This window comes from Dasypus novemcinctus, chromosome 26, assembly GCF_030445035.2.
Source record: "Dasypus novemcinctus isolate mDasNov1 chromosome 26, mDasNov1.1.hap2, whole genome shotgun sequence".
Classification (NCBI taxonomy): domain Eukaryota; kingdom Metazoa; phylum Chordata; class Mammalia; order Cingulata; family Dasypodidae; genus Dasypus; species Dasypus novemcinctus.
Window position 1 is genome coordinate 47869018 of NC_080698.1, and position 18848 is coordinate 47887865.

At 51.4% G+C, this 18848-nt stretch overlaps 1 protein-coding gene across 11 annotated transcripts; it reads left to right on the forward strand.

Moving 5' to 3' along the window:
- Positions 1-1361: 1361 nt before the first annotated feature.
- Positions 1362-17841, forward strand: BRPF1 (bromodomain and PHD finger containing 1). Of its 11 annotated transcripts, none has more exons than XM_058288584.2 (14): positions 1362-1782; positions 3810-4418; positions 8862-9821; positions 10548-10710; positions 11119-11250; positions 11612-11758; positions 12525-12834; positions 13161-13484; positions 13804-14088; positions 14591-14738; positions 15381-15517; positions 15620-15738; positions 16103-16257; positions 16972-17841. In XM_058288584.2, exons 2-14 carry the CDS (start codon positions 3820-3822, stop codon positions 17153-17155), a joined length of 3663 nt encoding a protein of 1220 aa, XP_058144567.1. In that variant the 5' UTR covers positions 1362-1782; positions 3810-3819; the 3' UTR covers positions 17156-17841. The 11 variants fall into 11 exon arrangements, with proteins under 11 accessions (XP_058144567.1, XP_004452722.1, XP_004452718.1 ...); XM_004452665.4 differs by having other exon boundaries at positions 1563-1761; positions 11612-11740; positions 16972-17715; XM_004452664.4 differs by having other exon boundaries at positions 1595-1761; positions 13164-13484; positions 16972-17715.
- The last annotated feature ends 1007 nt before the right edge of the window (positions 17842-18848 follow it).

Sequence of the window (18848 nt, forward strand, 5' to 3'; positions counted from 1 at the left end):
CAGCAAACATTTTCCTGGAATATCAACTGTATTAAGATATTTTGGGGAAGACATTGCATATGAAAACCAAGGTTCACCTCAATTTTAAAATAAAACAGAAACTTATAGATGCTTTGGGCTTTGCCCCAGACTCCCGGAAGATGCTTTCACGCTCCTCTTTGATGGCAAAACTGGAGAGGCTCAGTAACAAGCATTGTGTAAAAAGTGGATTCTCCTTGGCATCCAGGTTCTCCGAAGTCCCGCAAAACTGAAAACAGAGTTTTCGAGCTGTTTTACAAATAAGGAAGTTGAGATAGGAAGAATTCAACAATTTGCCCAAGTTCACATAGCTAGTCACATTCAAAACAGCTGTATTGACACCATCTTCCCACTAGCAACCCGTAGCCATGCTGCATTTCCCAACCAAACCACAGGATCCCCAGCACCTGAATCCCGCCAGTTAACCATACACAAGCCCTTTCACAGCCCAACAGCCCCAGGCTCCTCCCAAACCCAGCCCCTTCCTTCAGTTCCACACCTTCCCTCCAGGCCCTGACCCTTTATCATTCTCAAGCTCCACCCCCTTCCGACAGCCCCGCCCCGTAACCCCTAGCCAGGTCCCGCCCTTTCCCTCCAGCCCCGCCCCTTTACTTTCACCAGGCCCTGCCTTTTCCCTTCCGCCTCGCGCCGTTCTTCCCAGCTTTCTCCTTTATCCCCAGCCCCGCCCCGCCCTTCAGGCCTCCCAAGCCCCGCCCCTTATTTTCCGGCGGCCCGCCCTTCTGTTTGGCCCCACCCCTTACCCTGCTTGGTCCCCATTTTCCTCCTTACTGGATCCCGCTTTACAAAAAACCCGCCCACTTCCTGTAGGCCCCGCCCCATAGCCAAAGCTACTCTCTTCCAGCCCCGCCCCGCCCCTACCCATCACCCGGGCCCCTCAGGCTTCAGCCCGCGTCCCTCTTGCTCCAGGCCCTGCCCCAGCCCCGCCCCGCGGTTCCGGTCCCGCCTCGTCCCCTTCCACGGAGACCAACGCCAGGTCCCTACCGCAGCCTCGGCGCCAGCGGGAGGTGGGAGGGAGGAGGAAGAGAAAAGGGAGGGAGGAGGGGGAGGGGAGAAGGGCGGGCTCCTCTCGCCCAGGCCCGAGCTCACCGTCCGTGGCCGCAGATTCGCCACAAACGGCCCGGCACCCCCGGGCCCCGAATACCGCGGTTTCAGTCCAGAAACTCAACTCTAAGATGGAAGTGCCAGAAAAGCTCTTTGGAATAGCCAGGAAGCCTTCCGAGTCCCAGAGAATGAACCCTCGAGCCTCAGCGGGCGGGGGGGGGGGGTCCATAGCGAAAGTGCAGCTCAGCAGGGCCGCGGCGCCGCGTTTACCCGGCGCAGACGCCGTCGCCGCCGCCGCTGCTGCCGCCGCTGCCGCTGCCTTTGCCGCCACCGTCTGTGCTGCTGCCGTCCCCGCGCTGCCTTCCGGAGCCTCCATTGTTCCAGCGGCATCAGTCCCGAGGCCGCGCAGCCTAAGGGCCTGCGAAACGGGCAGGGACCAGCCGCGCCCGACGGAGTCGAAACACCGGGGCGCCGGCGGGACCGGGAGCGGCAGGGGTCAGCGCGGGAATCCCGGGGAGCCGGGGCCAGAGCGCTGGGCGTCGGGGGGCCGCGGTGGCGAGGGCTGCGGTCCCCGGAGTTGGGGCTCTCCTTTCTCGTCCCTTCTTTCCCCGCCGGCCTCCCCAAGAGGGGTCGGAGCCCCGGGGGGCACCCTCGGCGATGAGCCCGGACTCGAGGTGGCCGGTGAGTGCGGCCGGGGGACGGGTAAGCTACTTTCGTGGGGCGCACACTGAGTGGCCCGCTCCGGTGTCCTTCGGGCCACTCCAGCGGGGAGAACTGACAGTGCGTGTGCTTCCAGCGGGCATTCCGGGGCAACAGTGTATCGTTCAGGGTTGCCTGGGCCAATGGCCGGAGGGGAACCTTGTTTAACTTGTAACACTTCGGCAAAAGGGAAGCGCCGCCGCATCCGGGAGAAGGCTGTGGGCACCGCTGCGGCCCGGGTTGATCCCTCCGGCCCCCGCCCCTCACTTCCTGAGGTCCCCTGGGCCCCCTGAGCTCGGGGGCAGGTGCAGCCGCCCTACTTCAGGGCCCCAGGCCCTCCCCGCGGGCGTTCAGGTCTAAGTTCTCAACGCCCGGTGCTTCTGCCTTAGGGTCCCAGCGGGACGTCTGCCGGGGGTGGCGTGCTACTTAGGGAGCCAGGGCGGCAGAGCTGCAGCGTTCACCGGGGACTCAGCATCGAAAGCTGAGAGCTTGTTTGCTCCTCCGGTTGCTTTGTGCTTAAAGACACAGCTGCAGGTAGGAAGTGGAAGTGAGTTGGAGTTGCATGTGTCGCTGCCTTGGTTGTGGAAGTTGGGGACCGTTGACAGGAGGGGCTGAGGTGGCCCACTTGCCTGGGTCAAGCCAAATGAAGAGAGAGGCCTAGAGGAATCGGGGAGAGGGATCCCAGTTTGTTGGGGAGCTCCCAGTGGTTTTGCCTGGGAGGGTAGCCAAGCCTCTAGCTGAATTGTTGAACTCAACTAGGCCGAGAGAAATTGGAGCAGTCTCTGACCAAGCTGGCTTCAGGGGGCTGGTACCATCTGCTGTCTCCACTCACCCAGAAACAGTGGGGAGGAGGTCTGGGAGAGCCGGAGGGCCTGGCCTGCGTGGAGCTGAGTGTGCCTGGTCTGGTTGTCCTGTTCATGTTTATATCCATCCAGCCTGGCAGTTTGTAGACACTTAGTAAATGCTGCGGGCATGAGTGGATGAAGAGGTCAAATGTAAAACATACTCATTACTGTCCCTGACTAAATGACCTCAGTTTTCACTTGGCTCCACTCTACATCCCCCACCCCAGTCCCAGGACCAGGGCATAGGCTCCCCCTAAAGGCCTCAGAAATGAACTGATTTATTCTGTGATCTTGTGATTTCTGCTAAGAGTCCAGGACCAAGTCATTGGTCACCCATTCAAGCTTCTTTGTGGGCTAACAGTAGCCTTCATCCCATTTCTCTTAACTGCATACCTGGTGATTGCCTTATTCGACAGTTATTCATTCCTTCACCAAAACTTAGTGTTCACTATATGTCAGGTACTGCTGTACATAGTGGTGGGTAGGCTCTGGTGTCTATACTACACAAGCTCCCAATCTAGTGGGAGGAGACAAAGAACTTCCAGTGTGGTGAAGTTGTGGTAGAGGTGAGAATGGAATGCTATGGGAACACAGCTCCCCGTGGGAAAGTCAAAGAAGTCATAACAGAAGTAGGACTTGAGCTGGGTTTTGAAGAATAATGAGGAGCTCACCAATTAGAAAGGATGGAGGGCCATTCCAAATAGAGGTCAACTTGCAGAAATGAGAGGTCATAACATTTTCAGGCAGCTTGCTCAGGGTAGACAAGCCCAGCTGTACCTGGTGAAAAAGAGTCTGGAAAGAAGTATCGGAAGGACCAAACAGTGAAAGGAGGGCCTTGAATGCCATCCTAGGGAATTTGACTATTATTCTAAAGGAAGTGGGGAGCATCTGGAGACGTTTCATCAAGAGATTGGCATGATCCTCACCATGTGGTGGAAAGATCACTCTGGCTGCATCATGAGAAGTAAGGCTAGAGGAGTTGAGACCTAGATCAGGATGGCAAAAGGAAATGAGGCCCAGACTAGGGCCATAGTGGAGAAAATGGCATTTGGAGATGCTGTAGAGGTGGGCTGGTTAGAACCTGTTGACCCCTGGGGAGAAGGAGGTCAGGAGGGAGTGGGGTCTCTGAAGCAAGTAGCCAGGAAGCTCATCCTAGGCCTATGCTAACTGATTTCTGCATTCTAGATGTGACAGCATGGGGGTGGACTTTGATGTGAAGACTTTCTGCCACAACTTGCGGGCGACTAAGCCACCATATGAGTGCCCTGTGGAGACCTGCCGCAAGGTCTACAAGAGCTACAGTGGTATTGAGTACCACCTATACCACTATGACCATGACAACCCGCCACCTCCACAGCAGACACCGCTCCGCAAGCACAAGAAGAAGGGGCGCCAGTCACGCCCAGCCAACAAGCAGTCGCCCAGCCCCTCGGAGGTGTCACAGTCACCAGGCCGTGAGGTGATGAGCTATGCACAGGCTCAGCGCATGGTGGAGGTAGACCTGCATGGCCGTGTCCACCGCATCAGCATTTTTGACAACCTAGATGTGGTGTCAGAAGATGAAGAGGCTCCTGAAGAGGCCCCTGAGAATGGCAGCAATAAGGAGAACACTGAGACACCAGCTGCTACTCCTAAGTCAGGCAAGCATAAGAACAAGGAGAAGCGCAAGGACTCCAACCATCACCACCACCATAATGCTTCTGCGAGCACTACTCCTAAGCTACCAGAGGTGGTATACAGGGAGCTGGAGCAGGATACCCCAGATGCCCCGCCCCGGCCAACTTCCTATTACCGGTAAGGCCACTCCCACCCCCCAACTCTGGAAAATGGATGGAGCAGGGCTCAGATGACAGAAGGCAGATAGGAGAGAGGCAAGGATAAAGGACAGAATAGGCACACTGGTCCTGCCAGGGCAGAGAAAGGAAACGTACTCCAGCAAAAGACAGTGGCACTTACTATACACTGCCACATGGTTTGCAGTCATTCATCTTATTCCCACAACAGCTCTCTCAGGTAGGTACTGTCCTCATTTCACAGATGAGGAAACCACAGCCTAGAAAGGAGACTAGGCTTGTCAAAAGACACTTGCCAATAGATAGCTGAACTGAACTAGGATTCATACCCAGATTCCTCTTGTCTCCAGAGCGGCAGTATTTTCACTGTACCAAAGATCCTGTTCTTGATTCCCGAACTTCTTCACTTACACACTGAGTGACCTTGGGCAACTCACCCAACTTCTGGTTTCCTAATAACCCCATCTGCAAGTAAGTGCACTATTACTCTGCTTGCCCAAAGGTAAAAAGCTCGGTATGCTGATTTCATAAGGTTTGTAAACTTGCAGATATAACTTTCTTGTTATTTCTTCTGCTGCCATCATCCATCCTTCAGTATACTTAAGCATATTTCCTTCACCTTGTGTTTTGTACTTCACCAATGGCCCTTTTATTTATTTCATTTAATTGTTTCTTTTTACCTCCCTTCTTCCCCAAAATTAGTTTCAGTGGCTCTTCATGAAGGCACAGGTAGAATAAGACTAAATTTCACTCATTCATTTATTTATTATTTCTCCCCTTTTCTCATTTGTGCTTGCTCTCTGTTCATCTTCTTTTTATTTATCTCTTATTTCTCCCCCTCTCCCCCTCCCATTGTCTGCTCTCTGTGTCCATTTGTTGTGTGTTCTTCTTTGTCTGTTGTATTCTCATTAGGCGGCTCCAGGAACCCATCTGGAGTGGGAGAGAGGTGATCATTCTCTTGCTCCACCTCAGCTCCCTAATTTGCTGTGTCTCATATTGTCTCTTCTCTGTGTTTCTTTTTTGTTGCGTCATCTTGCTGCATCAGCTTTCCGTGTGGGCAGCTCCACTCCTGGGCGGTCTGCACTCCTGTGTGGGGACTGCATTCCTTGTGCAGGGGGGCCACTCCTTGCGTGGGGGCACCCTTGTGTGGGGCAACACTCCTTGTACACAGCGGCACTCCATGTGGGCCAGCTCACCACACGGGCCAGGAGGCCCTGGGTATCAAAACTTGGACCTCCTATCTGATAGGTAGAAGGAAGCTCTATCCACTGAGCCATATCCGTTTCCCTAAACTAAACTTCTTTAACATAAGATGAGGAGGGGCTGCTGAAGCTACATCCAGAAACCCTAGCTGAAGGATGGTACAAAAACTAAGAGTGGAACTTAGTTCTGAGTATCTTGGCACCCAAGGCAAAGAGGGCATTCTGATGAGAGTTAAGTAGCAATCCTTGTTAACTAATCAGAAGGCCTGATCTCTGAGAAGGATTTGTCATAGAGGCTTTTATGTGGAAGCCAGATTTTACCAAAAATGCAGCTGACATGATGTTATGTTAAATCATAGTTTTTAAAAAGCAAATCTGTGGGAACCCAAGTGATATGGCCCAGTAAGTCAGTTTCTTCTCCCCTGTTCAATTTATTGCTTGTTTCCCTCTTCCTCTCTCCTGATCTTTCATCTGTTCAGCCCAGCGCCACTTCCTTCTGGCTTTCCATGGCCTCTCTCTCTATTAACACTGACTGCCATACCAGCCCCAGCACCCTCCCCCCCACACACTCACACCCCTAGACTCCTCTCTGAGCTGTACCCTTACTCCTAACAGCCCTGTAGCTCTCTTTGCTCTGATAGGCAGCCCAGCCCAGCTCATTCAGTTCCTTCTTTTCTTCCTTTGACTCAGATCACTCTTTGACTCCTGGGGATCAGACCTTTTCTCCAGGGCAGCAGTTCTCAGCTTGTGTTGCAATCATTTGGGGAAGTGTATTGCGTATTATTTGTTATGACTCCTAGTAGAACTGCCCAAGTTTTAGAAATGACTTTTTATATAAATCAGAGAACACTTGAGGTCATCTTTCTAATAACATTACTTCTTGCATGCATTCTTTTTTTTTTTTTTTTTAAGATTTATTGTATTTCTTTCTCTTCCCTTCCCCCTTATTGTCTGCTCTCTCTGTCCGTACACTGTGTGTTCTTCTGCATCTGCTTGCATTGTCAGGTGGCACCAGGAAACTGCATCTCTTTTATGTTGCATCATCTTGCTGCATCAGCTCTCTGTGCGCGCGGCTCCACTCCTGGGCAGGCTGCGCTTTCTTCATGCAGTGCAGCTCTCCTTGTGGGGTGCACTCCTTGTGCATGGGGTTCCCCTACACAGGGGCACCCCTGCGTGGCATGGCCCTGCTTGCGTGCAGTGGTATTGTGCGTGGGCCAGTTTACCACACAGGTCAGGACGCTCTGGGTATCGCGCCCTGGATTCTACATATGGTAGGCAGATGCTCTGTCCATTGAGCCACGTCCGCTTCCCCTTGCTTGCATTCTGATATGCTTTCTTAGTGGGAGAGAGAGAGGGTAGAGTGTCAGCTGATATGTCAAGAATTATATGTGACATGCAGCCTACCTTATTAGTGCCACAGCCTGTAATCTGGGTGCCCTGTGGGAATATGTTACACAACATTACATAATGTCCTGTGTATCATGGCAGAGAAAAGGTTGCGAACTGGTGCTCAAGAGAGCTGATGCCAAGGTCTAGAAGAGGGTAGATGGTTCACACCAGCCTTGAGTCCCACCCTCAGTCAAAGATGAAGACGTTGCACTCACTTTAGGAAAGAGGTAAAGAGCTAAGAAGCTGTTCCCTAGAGACACAATGTTTTAGTCCCTGTCTTCCCTTCCTCCCTCAAAATGCCTTTGAAACGAACAACACTGAACTATGCTGAGCACCTATTTCTGTGTGGTGAATCAGGCATGGTTGTTGCCTCTATCCTTTATTGGAGGAGTTAGACACATATATAGCTACAATACCAGGCAAGGTGGGTGAGGGCTCTGCAATAGCTAATGATAAAGCTAACATTTACTGAGTATTTGCTCCATGCCAGGCACTGTTCTAAGCAATTTACTTGTATTAGCTCATTTAATGCTCATAACAGCTGTGTGAAATAAGTTCAAAATAGCATCACTAGGAAACTAAGGCTCAGGGGCATTAGGTCACTTGCCTACCATTGTACAGAGCCCAGGTAGTATGGCTCAAGCCTAGGCTTGCCTGACTTGCTATAGCAGCCAGAACCCCATTTCCTATGTAAGGAGGGGAGGGCCCTGCTGTGTGCCACTTGATTTAGCATTCATTTTTGTAATTCCATTTAATCCTGATAGTGTCTTTGTGAGTAGCTTATCTTATCCTCATTCTATCATCAATGAAACTGAGGTTCAGAGGAGAGCAGTGATGCCTGATGGTCACAAAGTAGCAGAGCCAGGATTTAAATCCAGGTTTGCTAGAAGCCAAAGTCCTATTCTTTCCTTGGATCCCGTGGCTTCACAGTACTAGCATCTGGGCCACTCAGCATGGCGAGATTGTGGGGAACCTGCTCTGTGTTACAGGCACCTGGAGTGGCCCTCAGCTCCAGTCCTGTTGGTCCACTGAGTGTGTAGGTTAGAGGTAAGAGCTTTGGGGCTGGAGTTTGAATCCCAGCTCTGCCACTTATGGGTTGGGTGGCCTAGGTGTACTGGGCAGTTAATTAACTTCTGAAACTTCAGTTTCCTCATCTGTAAAATGGGGACAATAAGAACATTGACCCTGTGGCTATGTGAGAATTAAATGTAACAACACAACACAATGCCTGGTTAATAGTAAATGTCCAGTAAATCTTAGCTATTATGACTTATCTCCCAAGGCTAACCAGAGAACAAATGTAGCAAATAAGTACTTAGAATTGGAGGGAGCCCTGAGCTAATGCTCTGACTGAATGACCCACAGCATCACCAAGTCCTTCTTACAGTCAGGGCCCTTCCAGCTGGTGCTAAAATGATTTATATATAATTTGCAAGTGATACCAAGGACCTTCCTTCCCCAGACTCTTTGCACTACCATCCAGAATCACCCCCAGTGGGTCCTAGCTACCTCACCCACCTCGCTTCAGGAGTCTGGCTGAACCTCTGTACCCCAAGGGAGATGGTCATCTGGCAGCCAGGACATGAGCTTTGGAGTTGGCCTGCCTGGGCTCACATCCCTGCTCTTCCACTTTCTTACAACCTACCCAAGCCTTAGGTTTCCTTTTCTGTAAAATGGGAATGATTATAGTACCTACAACAGACATAGGTACCTATAGTACCAACCTGGGTTAAGGTGAAACTACACATGTAAAGTCATTGGCGTGGCACAGTAAGTGCTCGATAAATGTAACTACTTGTCTTTGAGGGAAGGAAATCTCACCCATATGATACTAAGCTGTGTGTGCACTGTAGGTACATTGAGAAGTCGGCAGAGGAGCTGGATGAGGAGGTAGAGTATGACATGGATGAGGAGGACTACATCTGGCTTGACATCATGAACGAGCGGCGGAAGACAGAGGGTGTGAGTCCTATCCCACAAGAGATCTTTGAGTACCTAATGGACCGGCTAGAGAAGGAGTCATACTTTGAGAGCCACAATAAAGGCGACCCCAATGCACTAGTGGACGAGGATGCTGTGTGCTGTATCTGCAATGATGGTGAGTGCCAGAACAGCAATGTCATCCTCTTCTGTGACATGTGCAACCTGGCTGTGCACCAGGAGTGCTACGGTGTCCCCTACATCCCCGAGGGCCAGTGGCTGTGCCGCCGCTGCCTGCAGTCACCCTCCCGTGCTGTGGACTGTGCCCTGTGCCCCAACAAGGGTGGTGCCTTCAAGCAGACAGATGACGGGCGCTGGGCCCATGTGGTGTGTGCCCTGTGGATCCCCGAGGTCTGCTTTGCCAACACGGTCTTCCTAGAGCCTATTGACAGCATCGAGCACATCCCACCAGCTCGCTGGAAGCTCACCTGCTACATTTGCAAACAGCGGGGCTCAGGAGCCTGCATCCAGTGCCACAAGGCCAACTGCTACACAGCCTTCCATGTGACATGCGCTCAGCAGGCCGGCCTTTACATGAAGATGGAGCCTGTGAGGGAGACGGGTGCCAATGGCACTTCCTTCAGCGTCCGCAAGACAGCCTACTGCGACATCCACACGCCCCCAGGTTCAGCACGCCGTCTACCTGCCCTGTCCCACAGTGAAGGTGAGGAGGACGAGGACGAGGAGGAGGATGAGGGTAAGGGCTGGAGCTCAGAGAAGGTCAAGAAGGCCAAGGCCAAGTCCCGGATCAAGATGAAGAAGGCGCGGAAGATCCTGGCAGAGAAGCGGGCAGCAGCACCTGTGGTGTCAGTGCCCTGCATCCCGCCACACAGGTATGCGGGGTGCAGGAGAACAGGCAGGCGAGGGAAGAAGATGCCCTCCTGGGGAGGAACAGATGGGCCCAGAGTGAAGTGGCAGGGCTGGGTTTCCTTTTTCCTATCAGGAACTGCACAGAAGCTTAAAAAAAAAATTCCAGGAAAAGGTGTCTTTAGCAGGTCACCTTTATCTGGCAAACCTAACAGGTGTTTTAAACTGTTAGCATCAGTGACTCCAGCATCAGCCCTGTTGCTGATGGCTTCATTTTGATGGTGGGATTTGTTAGGTTAGGAGGAAAGAGGATGGGGGTAGCGACTAGTCATAAGAAGAGATGGAATGAAAGAGAGAGGAAGGAGAGGTTCAAGGAGTTAAGAAGTGGTTACTGTTGCTCATTTGGGTTGTCACCAGTATTTTTAACTGCCTCTTATGCTAGTTAGTTGATTTACCATAGTTTGCTGTACAATTATACTTGATCTTAAGCTTTCAAAGGCTCAGTCTGAATGGGAATCCCAGGACCAGAAATTATTCTGGGCTGCAGTGACAGGAGCAGTTTTAGGGGATGCTGCTTCAGTGCTGGGCACCCTTTGCTCCTCTTTGCCTTCAGCCCAGTGTCTCAGGCCTTTTCGACAAGAGACTTATTCCCCATTCAGCCTCATTCAGGAACTTCCACAGCCAGAGACCCCAGTTTTGTTTAAGAGAAGCTGGACCCAGCAGATTTTTCTCTTTGTTCCTCTGCCTCCCAGGCTCAGCAAAATCACCAACCGCCTGACTATCCAGAGGAAGAGCCAGTTCATGCAGAGGCTGCACAGCTATTGGACACTGAAGAGGCAGTCGCGGAATGGTGTCCCACTGCTACGTCGCCTGCAGACACATCTGCAATCTCAGAGGAACTGTGACCAAGTTGGGGTACCGTGTCAGATTCCCTTTGGGTTCTGGGGACTGGGGTCAGGGGGAGGAGGACAGAGATTAGCAATCATGGCTTTTGTTGTCAGAGCTTAGGCTATTTCCTCTTTTAAGCTGCCCTCAAACCAGGCTCAGGATGAAATCTTTACAGGTTATGCGTTTGATGGAAGGGCATTGTTCCTATATGTTCATTCATTCACTTAATACACATTTACTAAGCATATGCTTTGTGCCAGGCCCTGGAGAGACACAGATTGAGTAGTTCCCACTTTAGCCAGCAAGTGTGCCAATAATCACTGTGTTCCTTCTTTGGCTCAGCCTACAGACCCAAGTTCCCCTGGGCTCTCTTCTCCCCTTCTGGCCTTTCCTCTGGCTCTCTCACTATCTCCTGTTCCACTTTTGCCTCTACAGAGGGATTCTGAGGATAAGAACTGGGCCCTCAAAGAACAGCTCAAGTCCTGGCAACGGCTCCGGCATGACCTGGAGCGAGCTCGGCTGCTGGTGGAATTGATCCGCAAACGGGAGAAGCTCAAAAGGGAGACGGTGAGTACTCCTGGGCTGGCCTTATTTTACAGAGGAGAAAACACCCAAGAGACGGAAAAGCATGTGTTTCATGACCAGGAAGCAACAGGGCTGATGTTAGTCACTGATACTGTCAATGTGCTCTCAGGCCTACCAGAAGCAGAATGTTACAGGGGAGTGCGAATGGAACCCTAAGTTAGGTGATGCAGGGAGCCGTGCCAGAAGTTCAAGGAAGAGGAATAGGAAGGCCAGAGTAGTAGGGAAAAGTTTCATTGGGTGGAGACTTGATAACTGAACCCACCCAGCTGGGGGTGGAAGGATAGTGACCTCTCTGCCAGGAGACTGGCCTGGGCCTGGCTGATAGGGCCTTTATGTGTGTCAGATCAAGGTCCAACAGATCGCCATGGAGATGCAGCTGACCCCTTTCCTCATCCTCCTTCGCAAAACCTTAGAGCAACTCCAAGAAAAGGACACAGGCAACATCTTCAGCGAGCCGGTCCCTCTGTCTGAGGTAACCGAATTGGACGAAGTAAGAATCTCTTCCCCTCACTCCACCTTCTCTCTGTTCCTCTCCCAGTTGGACCCCTGCTGCAGGTCTGAGCCAGGGACTAGAAGGGGACCTTGAAGAGGGGGATTTGGTGGCTCTGGGGAAGGATGAACTGGAGCCACATGCCTCACCTGGACTCTGTCTTGTCCCTGTTACTCTCCAAGGGCCCAGAACAGGAGGCAGTCTGTACTCCTTCCCCAGAGGCAGGGACTGAGTCTGTCAAATTAATAATCCCAGGGCAGGAAGACACTTCTGGGTGCTGAACCCTAGAATGGAGACTTTAGAAGGCTTAGCACCTAAAGAACCAGCTCTGAAGCTGTAGGTCCTGACTGGCAGACTCTTCTCTCTAAAAGGTATAAAATGAGAGGCCTAAGGCAGTAGCCTCTGTTTAAGTCTTAATATAAGTAATAAAGAGATACAAGAATGTAAGGTGGCATTATTTTTCAGAGAATTCTAGCCATTTTCTTACCGAAGCCTCACATGGCTCTAAGATATAGATTTGATATTTTTTCACCATTTTCTAAGAGAAGAAAAGAAGCTCCAGAGAGGTTAAAAGACTTGCCAGAGTCACACAGCATGTGACTGATAAAGTCAGGTCCAAATCCAGCTCTCCTTTTCCCTGTGTTATATACCTGCCTGTGGTGGGAGGAGGTTGCTGGATGTATTTCAGAGGGGGATGTTAGGATCAGGGGTTCAGAGGGAGCAAGGGGCATATCTACATTTAGACACACCTGCCCTGCTCTTCCAGGTACCTGACTACCTAGATCACATCAAAAAGCCCATGGACTTTTTCACCATGAAGCAAAACTTGGAGGCTTACCGCTACCTGAACTTTGATGATTTCGAGGAGGACTTCAACCTCATCGTCAGCAACTGCCTCAAGTACAACGCGAAGGACACCATCTTCTACCGAGCGGCAGTGCGGCTCCGTGAGCAGGGTGGTGCTGTGCTCCGCCAGGCCCGGCGTCAGGCAGAAAAGATGGGCATTGACTTTGAGACGGGCATGCATATCCCCCACAGTCTGACTGGAGATGAGGCCCCACACCACACTGAAGATGGTGGGTGATAAGTCACACACATACATAGAGGCCAATACCAGGGATGGACAGCTTTCCCAAAGTCCCCTCCAGGGAGAAGGCAGTGCAGGCAGGAAGCAGCTAGGCTGAGCAGTGGCATTTATCCCTAAGAATGCTCCCCAGGAAGCCGTACTGGGTGGATGAATAGCAATGCCTGCCATTCCACATATATTTTATGTGCCATTTTACAGCCACTCCTGGTGAGAAGCTGAGGTGGGGAGAGTATGGGTTTCTTTCTGCTTGAGGTTTGAGGGGCCCCAGAGGGCTGCCCTCAGTCTGACCTTTTCCCTCCTAACCCCCATCCCTAGCAGCAGAAGAAGAGCGGTTGGTCCTGCTAGAGAACCAGAAGCACCTACCAGTAGAAGAGCAGCTAAAATTGCTGCTAGAGCGACTAAATGAAGTGAATGCCAGCAAGCAGAGTGTTGGCCGCTCACGGCGTGCAAAGATGATCAAGAAAGAGATGACGGCGCTGCGAAGGAAGCTTGCCCACCAGCGAGAGACTGGCCGGGATGGGCCTGAGCGGTATGGCCCCTCAAGCCGGGGCAGTCTGACACCCCATCCAGCAGCCTGTGACAAGGACGGGCAGACGGACAGTGCCGCTGAGGAGAGCAGCAGCCAGGAGACAAGCAAAGGTCTGAACCCCATAGCTGGCTGGACCCCAAAGATGCCAGACTTTGGCTCTGCAGCACCCTCAGGCACTGCCATCCCCCAGGCAGAGGTCCTTCCCCCACAGATAGCTGCACTTTCTTCCCCATGTTCCAATCAGGGGCCTCTTAGTTGCCCCTCTGCTGTGTTTATAAGAGGACAATGTTTCCAATTCTATGTCCGTGAGATCTTCTCCCCGACTCTAGCTGGAGTCATGATCCTATACACCCAGGACATGACCCTAGACATGCACCCTTCCCACATCAGGCCCCTCACCAACTCTCCTTCTCTCTTTCTCTGCTCCAGGCCTCGGTCCCAACATGTCCTCAACCCCCGCACATGAGGTGGGCAGGAGAACCTCAGTTCTGTTCTCCAAAAAGAACCCGAAGACAGCTGGACCGCCCAAGAGGCCGGGCCGGCCCCCAAAAAACCGGGAGAGCCAGATGACCTCCAGCCACGGAGGCAGTCCTGTCGGGCCCCCTCAGCTCCCCATCATGGGCTCCCTGCGTCAGCGCAAGCGGGGTAGGAGCCCCCGACCCAGTTCGAGTTCAGACAGCGACAGTGATAAGTCCACAGAAGACCCCCCAATGGGTGAGCCTCACCATCACCCAGCTCCCCAAGAGAGTGAGCAAAGTTGCCATTCTTCCCAGCATAACTCCCAGCTATCCCTTTATTTTCCCTTAAAATGTCAGACCCAGAAGGGCCCTTAGGAATCCTTTCATTCCACCCTCTCATTTTATAGACGGGAAACCTGAGGTCCAGAAACAATGACGTGGCCAATTCCCTACCCAGGATCCCCTCCATTTTATCACTTTACCTTTTCTCTTCTCATCCTCCTTGGGCATCTCTTGCCCTTTAAGCCATTTGTGCCCTAAGGCCAGTAACTACGAAGGGAAGTGTAAGGGGTGAGGCAGGGCTGTGGCCAACTGTAGTGGACACTGCCCAGTGCTAGCTCTGCTGGCCAAGATGGGAGGAGTTGTCCAGCACAGAAGGGGTGCCCAAGTTCTGAGTCCCTACCACACACCCCCATGCCCTCTCTGATCTGCATCTTCCTGTTTCCTTTCCTCCTCCTCTTCCCCTACCCCCAACCAAGACTTACCAGCTAATGGCTTCAGCAGTGGAAACCAGCCAGTGAAGAAGAGTTTCTTGGTTTATCGTAATGACTGCAGCCTTCCCCGGAGCAGCTCAGATTCCGAGTCCAGCAGCAGTAGTAGCAGCAGCGCTGCCTCAGACCGGACCAGGTATCAGCCCTTCAGATCAAGGCCAGCCTCCAGGGATGCCCTTCAAGGACTCATGGGCCTTTCTGGGATTCCTTATTGGAACTTGGTGGACATATCAACTTAGATTAAGATGGCTCAAACCCAAGGTTCTCTGCAAAATAAAAGAGATAGATCAGGGTGTCACCATAATGAAACTGAGGGAACCATTTTGGGTCGAGCCAGTGGTTTAAAATGGAGGGCATAAACTGGCTGATGGCCTGGATTTGGCCTGCAGACATATCTTGCTTGACTAACATGGTGATTTTTAAAAAAGGAATCCAGAACTATCACGTGAAACTCCCAAGTTTCTGTATTCTATTTAAATATCAGAAGATCTGGCAAATCTGGCCAGTGTTACCAAGTGACACCATGGCATCACATTGGAGCTGAGTAGCAGTTGCTATTTTAGATAGGGTATGCACTTATCCCCACCACTGTATAACCAACCCACTTCCTTCAGTCAGATCACCAGCTGGCCCCTGAGGGCATGTGAGCCTGAAACTTTTTACTGAGCCCCTGCTTTTCAAATGTCTAGGATCCTGGGGGCTTAAGGAGGAGAAGATACCCACCATGCCATTCCTCACCCCTTTCCTTTGAGCTGAGCTTCTGTTGTTTTGCCTACAGCACAACACCCTCAAAACAAGGCCGGGGCAAGCCCTCCTTCTCTCGGGGTACATTCCCTGAGGACAGCAGTGAGGATACTTCAGGCACTGAGAACGAGGCCTACTCCGTGGGCACTGGCCGCGGCGTGGGCCACAGCAGTAAGTATCCTCACCCAGGGCCAGGGATGCCCGGGACCCAGCATCAGGGCCTTGCCAGCCCTCCAGCTGCTGATCCGTCCCCTCTCTCCCATTCCTGTGAAGTGGTGAGGAAGAGTCTAGGTCGGGGAACTGGCTGGCTGTCGGAAGATGAGGACTCCCCCCTGGACGCTCTGGACCTCGTGTGGGCCAAATGCCGAGGGTATCCATCATACCCGGCTCTGGTAGGTTTCCACTTCTCCTGTCGTGTCCCTTGCTTTCCATCTGCAGAGATCACAGACTCACAGTTAGCATACTTTTCCTACCCTCTGCTGATCTGCAAAGCACAGGGTTGGTTCCTGGGCAGATAGACTACGAGCAGATGCAGCTTGAGTGCTACTCAGAGGCCTCTAGTTAGTTTCTCCATCTCTCCGTTTCCCTTGCTCCTTGAGTTCTTAAATAATTTAGTATGGGAAGAAGCAGTACAATCTTAGCAGCATTATAACCTTTTTCTGTCCCCAATTCAGAAGACCTCTCCGAATTCTTGGACTAGGCAGGCTTTGGGGAGGAAGTGGACTGAATCAAACCAGGCTCTTATTACACCTTCAGATCATTGATCCAAAGATGCCCCGGGAAGGTATGTTCCACCATGGGGTTCCCATCCCTGTACCCCCACTGGAGGTGCTGAAACTTGGGGAGCAGATGACCCAGGAAGCCCGAGAGCATCTCTACCTCGTCCTCTTCTTTGACAACAAGCGAACCTGGTAAGGGAGGGAGGGGAGCATTTAGTGTGACTCACAGCCATGTGTGGAATGGGAGCAGGCTGCCAGGAAACTCAAAACAACAGATAGGGCCATCACAAACCAGTGGAGGAGTGACTTGGAACAGATGTTAGAGCAAAAGGGTTGTGTTGACCATGAGTCTGAAAGAGTGAGTGGACAGCAGCTGACGAATAGCTGTAGATGGAAACCAAAGGACCATCAATGCCTGTAACAAATAAGAGGACAGTTCCCCACCTAGACTCAGATTGCTTCTTGACTTAGTTTTCTCACCTCTGCCTCCCTGTTGATAAGATGGGGATAAAGGAGGCATAAACATTCAGGTTCTGAATCTGTGTTATGTCACATTTACATATGTAGTCTTTTTGTTAATTGGGAATATTTTTAGTGTCAGTGAAGTCTGCCTGGAGCCTGTGGGATAGTGTAGCTATTTCAGGTTAGGTTAAGGCTCCTTCTTTTTGTACATAAATACCCTGTGATTACGCCCTAGAATGACTGCTGGTTGGGCTATTACTAGACTGAGCAGTTCCTTGGGATTAAGGGCTGTATCTATTCATCTCCATAACCCCAGGGCCCACCGTGGAGCCTGGCCCAGAGTGGGTGCTTAGGGGGTGTTTTTGAATGAATGAAGTTGTGAGGAAGCCTGGTGCTTGCTGCTCTCCCTGAGGTCATTTATTTGATCTTCACCTTATCCTATAGGCAGTGGTTGCCCAGGACCAAGCTGGTTCCTCTGGGTGTGAACCAGGACCTAGACAAAGAGAAGATGCTGGAGGGCCGCAAGTCTAACATCCGCAAATCAGTACAGATCGCCTACCACAGAGCTCTGCAGCATCGCAGCAAGGTGCAGGGCGAGCAGAGCAGTGAGACCAGTGATAGTGACTGATCCTGTCCAGCACAGCCCAAGCTACAGTGACCTCTCTCCCCTCTACTCACTGTCCTGGAGTGGCACCGGCCTCTGCACTGACTCATTCCTGGTCTTGGGGCCAGTCTCAGGGGAAGCTGGGTGGGGGAGGTCCCTTCCGCCCTGCGTGCAGCTGGACTGTACAGAACACTCCAAGGGCCCATGGTGGCTCTGGGCAAGGAAGGGGGTGGTCCCACAGGCCAGAAAGAGCCCAGAGACCTCACAGCATTGTAGGGCATGGTGGTGGACCAAGGTTAGGACTCTGCATAAAATAGGCCATCACACCACCTCTTCCTGCGAATGCCAGGAGAATCTTTTAACTGCCTAGAGGCCTGAGGCCCCTGCAGGTGGTGAGGTAAGCGGGCATCTACTCAGCCTAGCAGTGGGATTGATGTCTGTCCAGCCTGGAAGAGGGGCACTAGGTGACCCCCTCCCCTGCTGTTGTAAATACTGTAATTAATGGAGAATTTAAATTATTCTCATTTGTAACTGCGTTTCCGGGTCGCGCCAGAGTCCTTTGGTACTAAAAAAAAAAAAAAAAAGACTGGGGCTTGTCCCCACTCTCCTTCCCCCATTCCCATAGATTCTCCTACCTTTCAAACTGGTTTGTATTTATTTCGAAGGAAGAAAATATATTGATTCTTAGAAAATAAATGGTCTATTTGGAATTCTTGGTCCTTGCCTTCTGCCAGAGCAAAGGGTATAAAAAGGGAAGCTCTTTACCTTGGGGATGGTGAATAACTGGGCCCAAGTGGTTGCTGGCTGCTGTGCATGCCACATTTATGAGATGATGGCAAAGATAACATAATAGCTCCCACTTCCCATGCACTTAACTTGAGTGGCAGGCCTTTTTTAGATACATGAGTTCATGAAATCTTTGCAATAACTATGTGGTATGTTAACAGGGTGTCATCCTCACAAAGACAGTGTGGTGTAGAAAAATTAAGTAACTTGCCAAAGTTCCCACATCTAGGAAACTGCAGAGTTAGAATTTGAACTCCGGTCTGCTTGTCTACAAAGCTGACTCTTAAACCAAATATGCCAACAGTGGGAGGAAGAGTCAGGTGTCGATTCCTCCTTGGACTTCAGATGCTTCAACTCCTTTGCCAATAGAATAGCCCAAAATGTTTCAGAGTTCACTACAGATGTGATCTTTTCCTGAACCCCCCTGCTTTGCTGAGGACAAAGCAGGGTTGTAAAGGGTTGCTTTTCATTCATTCCCAACCTTGACATCTTCTATACAGATTTAACCAACAGTTATTTAAAGAATGCCTTCCAAGTGCTGGATACCTGTCAGGTATGCCTATAGAAGAGACAACCTCTGCAAGAAGTAATTGCCTGAGGCCTTGCCGCTATTAAAGTGTCAAACTGAGACAGACTGCATTTGGCTCGTGTTAACACCAGGCTCATGACACCATGCTAGGTACTGTGGGTGGGACACAAAGACCAATCAGCTGCAGATTTTGCTGTCAAAGAACTTGCAGTCTAATCATTCACATACAGCAACCCAAAATCACTATGCTAGGTGAAAAATGGCACAAAGTTCATGTCTCCCTGCCTTTTGTGCCTTTCTTCAAGAAAGTTAGAAAGGCTACATCTTTCCTGGGCTTCGGAGGCTGGCATTGGCAACTTGACTAGTGGGGCCGCCTCAGGGCCACACATTTGTCCTTGCGGA

What these genes read in the sequence shown, in the direction of transcription:
- BRPF1 (XM_004452661.4), top strand. Translation starts at nt 3,820, where the DNA reads ATGGGGGTGGACTTTGATGTGAAGACTTTCTGCCACAACTTGCGGGCG. An exon ending in AGAAGCTCAAAAGGGAGACG is followed by an intron (nt 11,251 to 11,611) that starts GTGAGTACTCCT and finishes TATGTGTGTCAG; the next exon opens with ATCAAGGTCCAACAGATCGC. An exon ending in CAGCCAGGAGACAAGCAAAG is followed by an intron (nt 13,485 to 13,803) that starts GTCTGAACCCCA and finishes TCTCTGCTCCAG; the next exon opens with GCCTCGGTCCCAACATGTCC.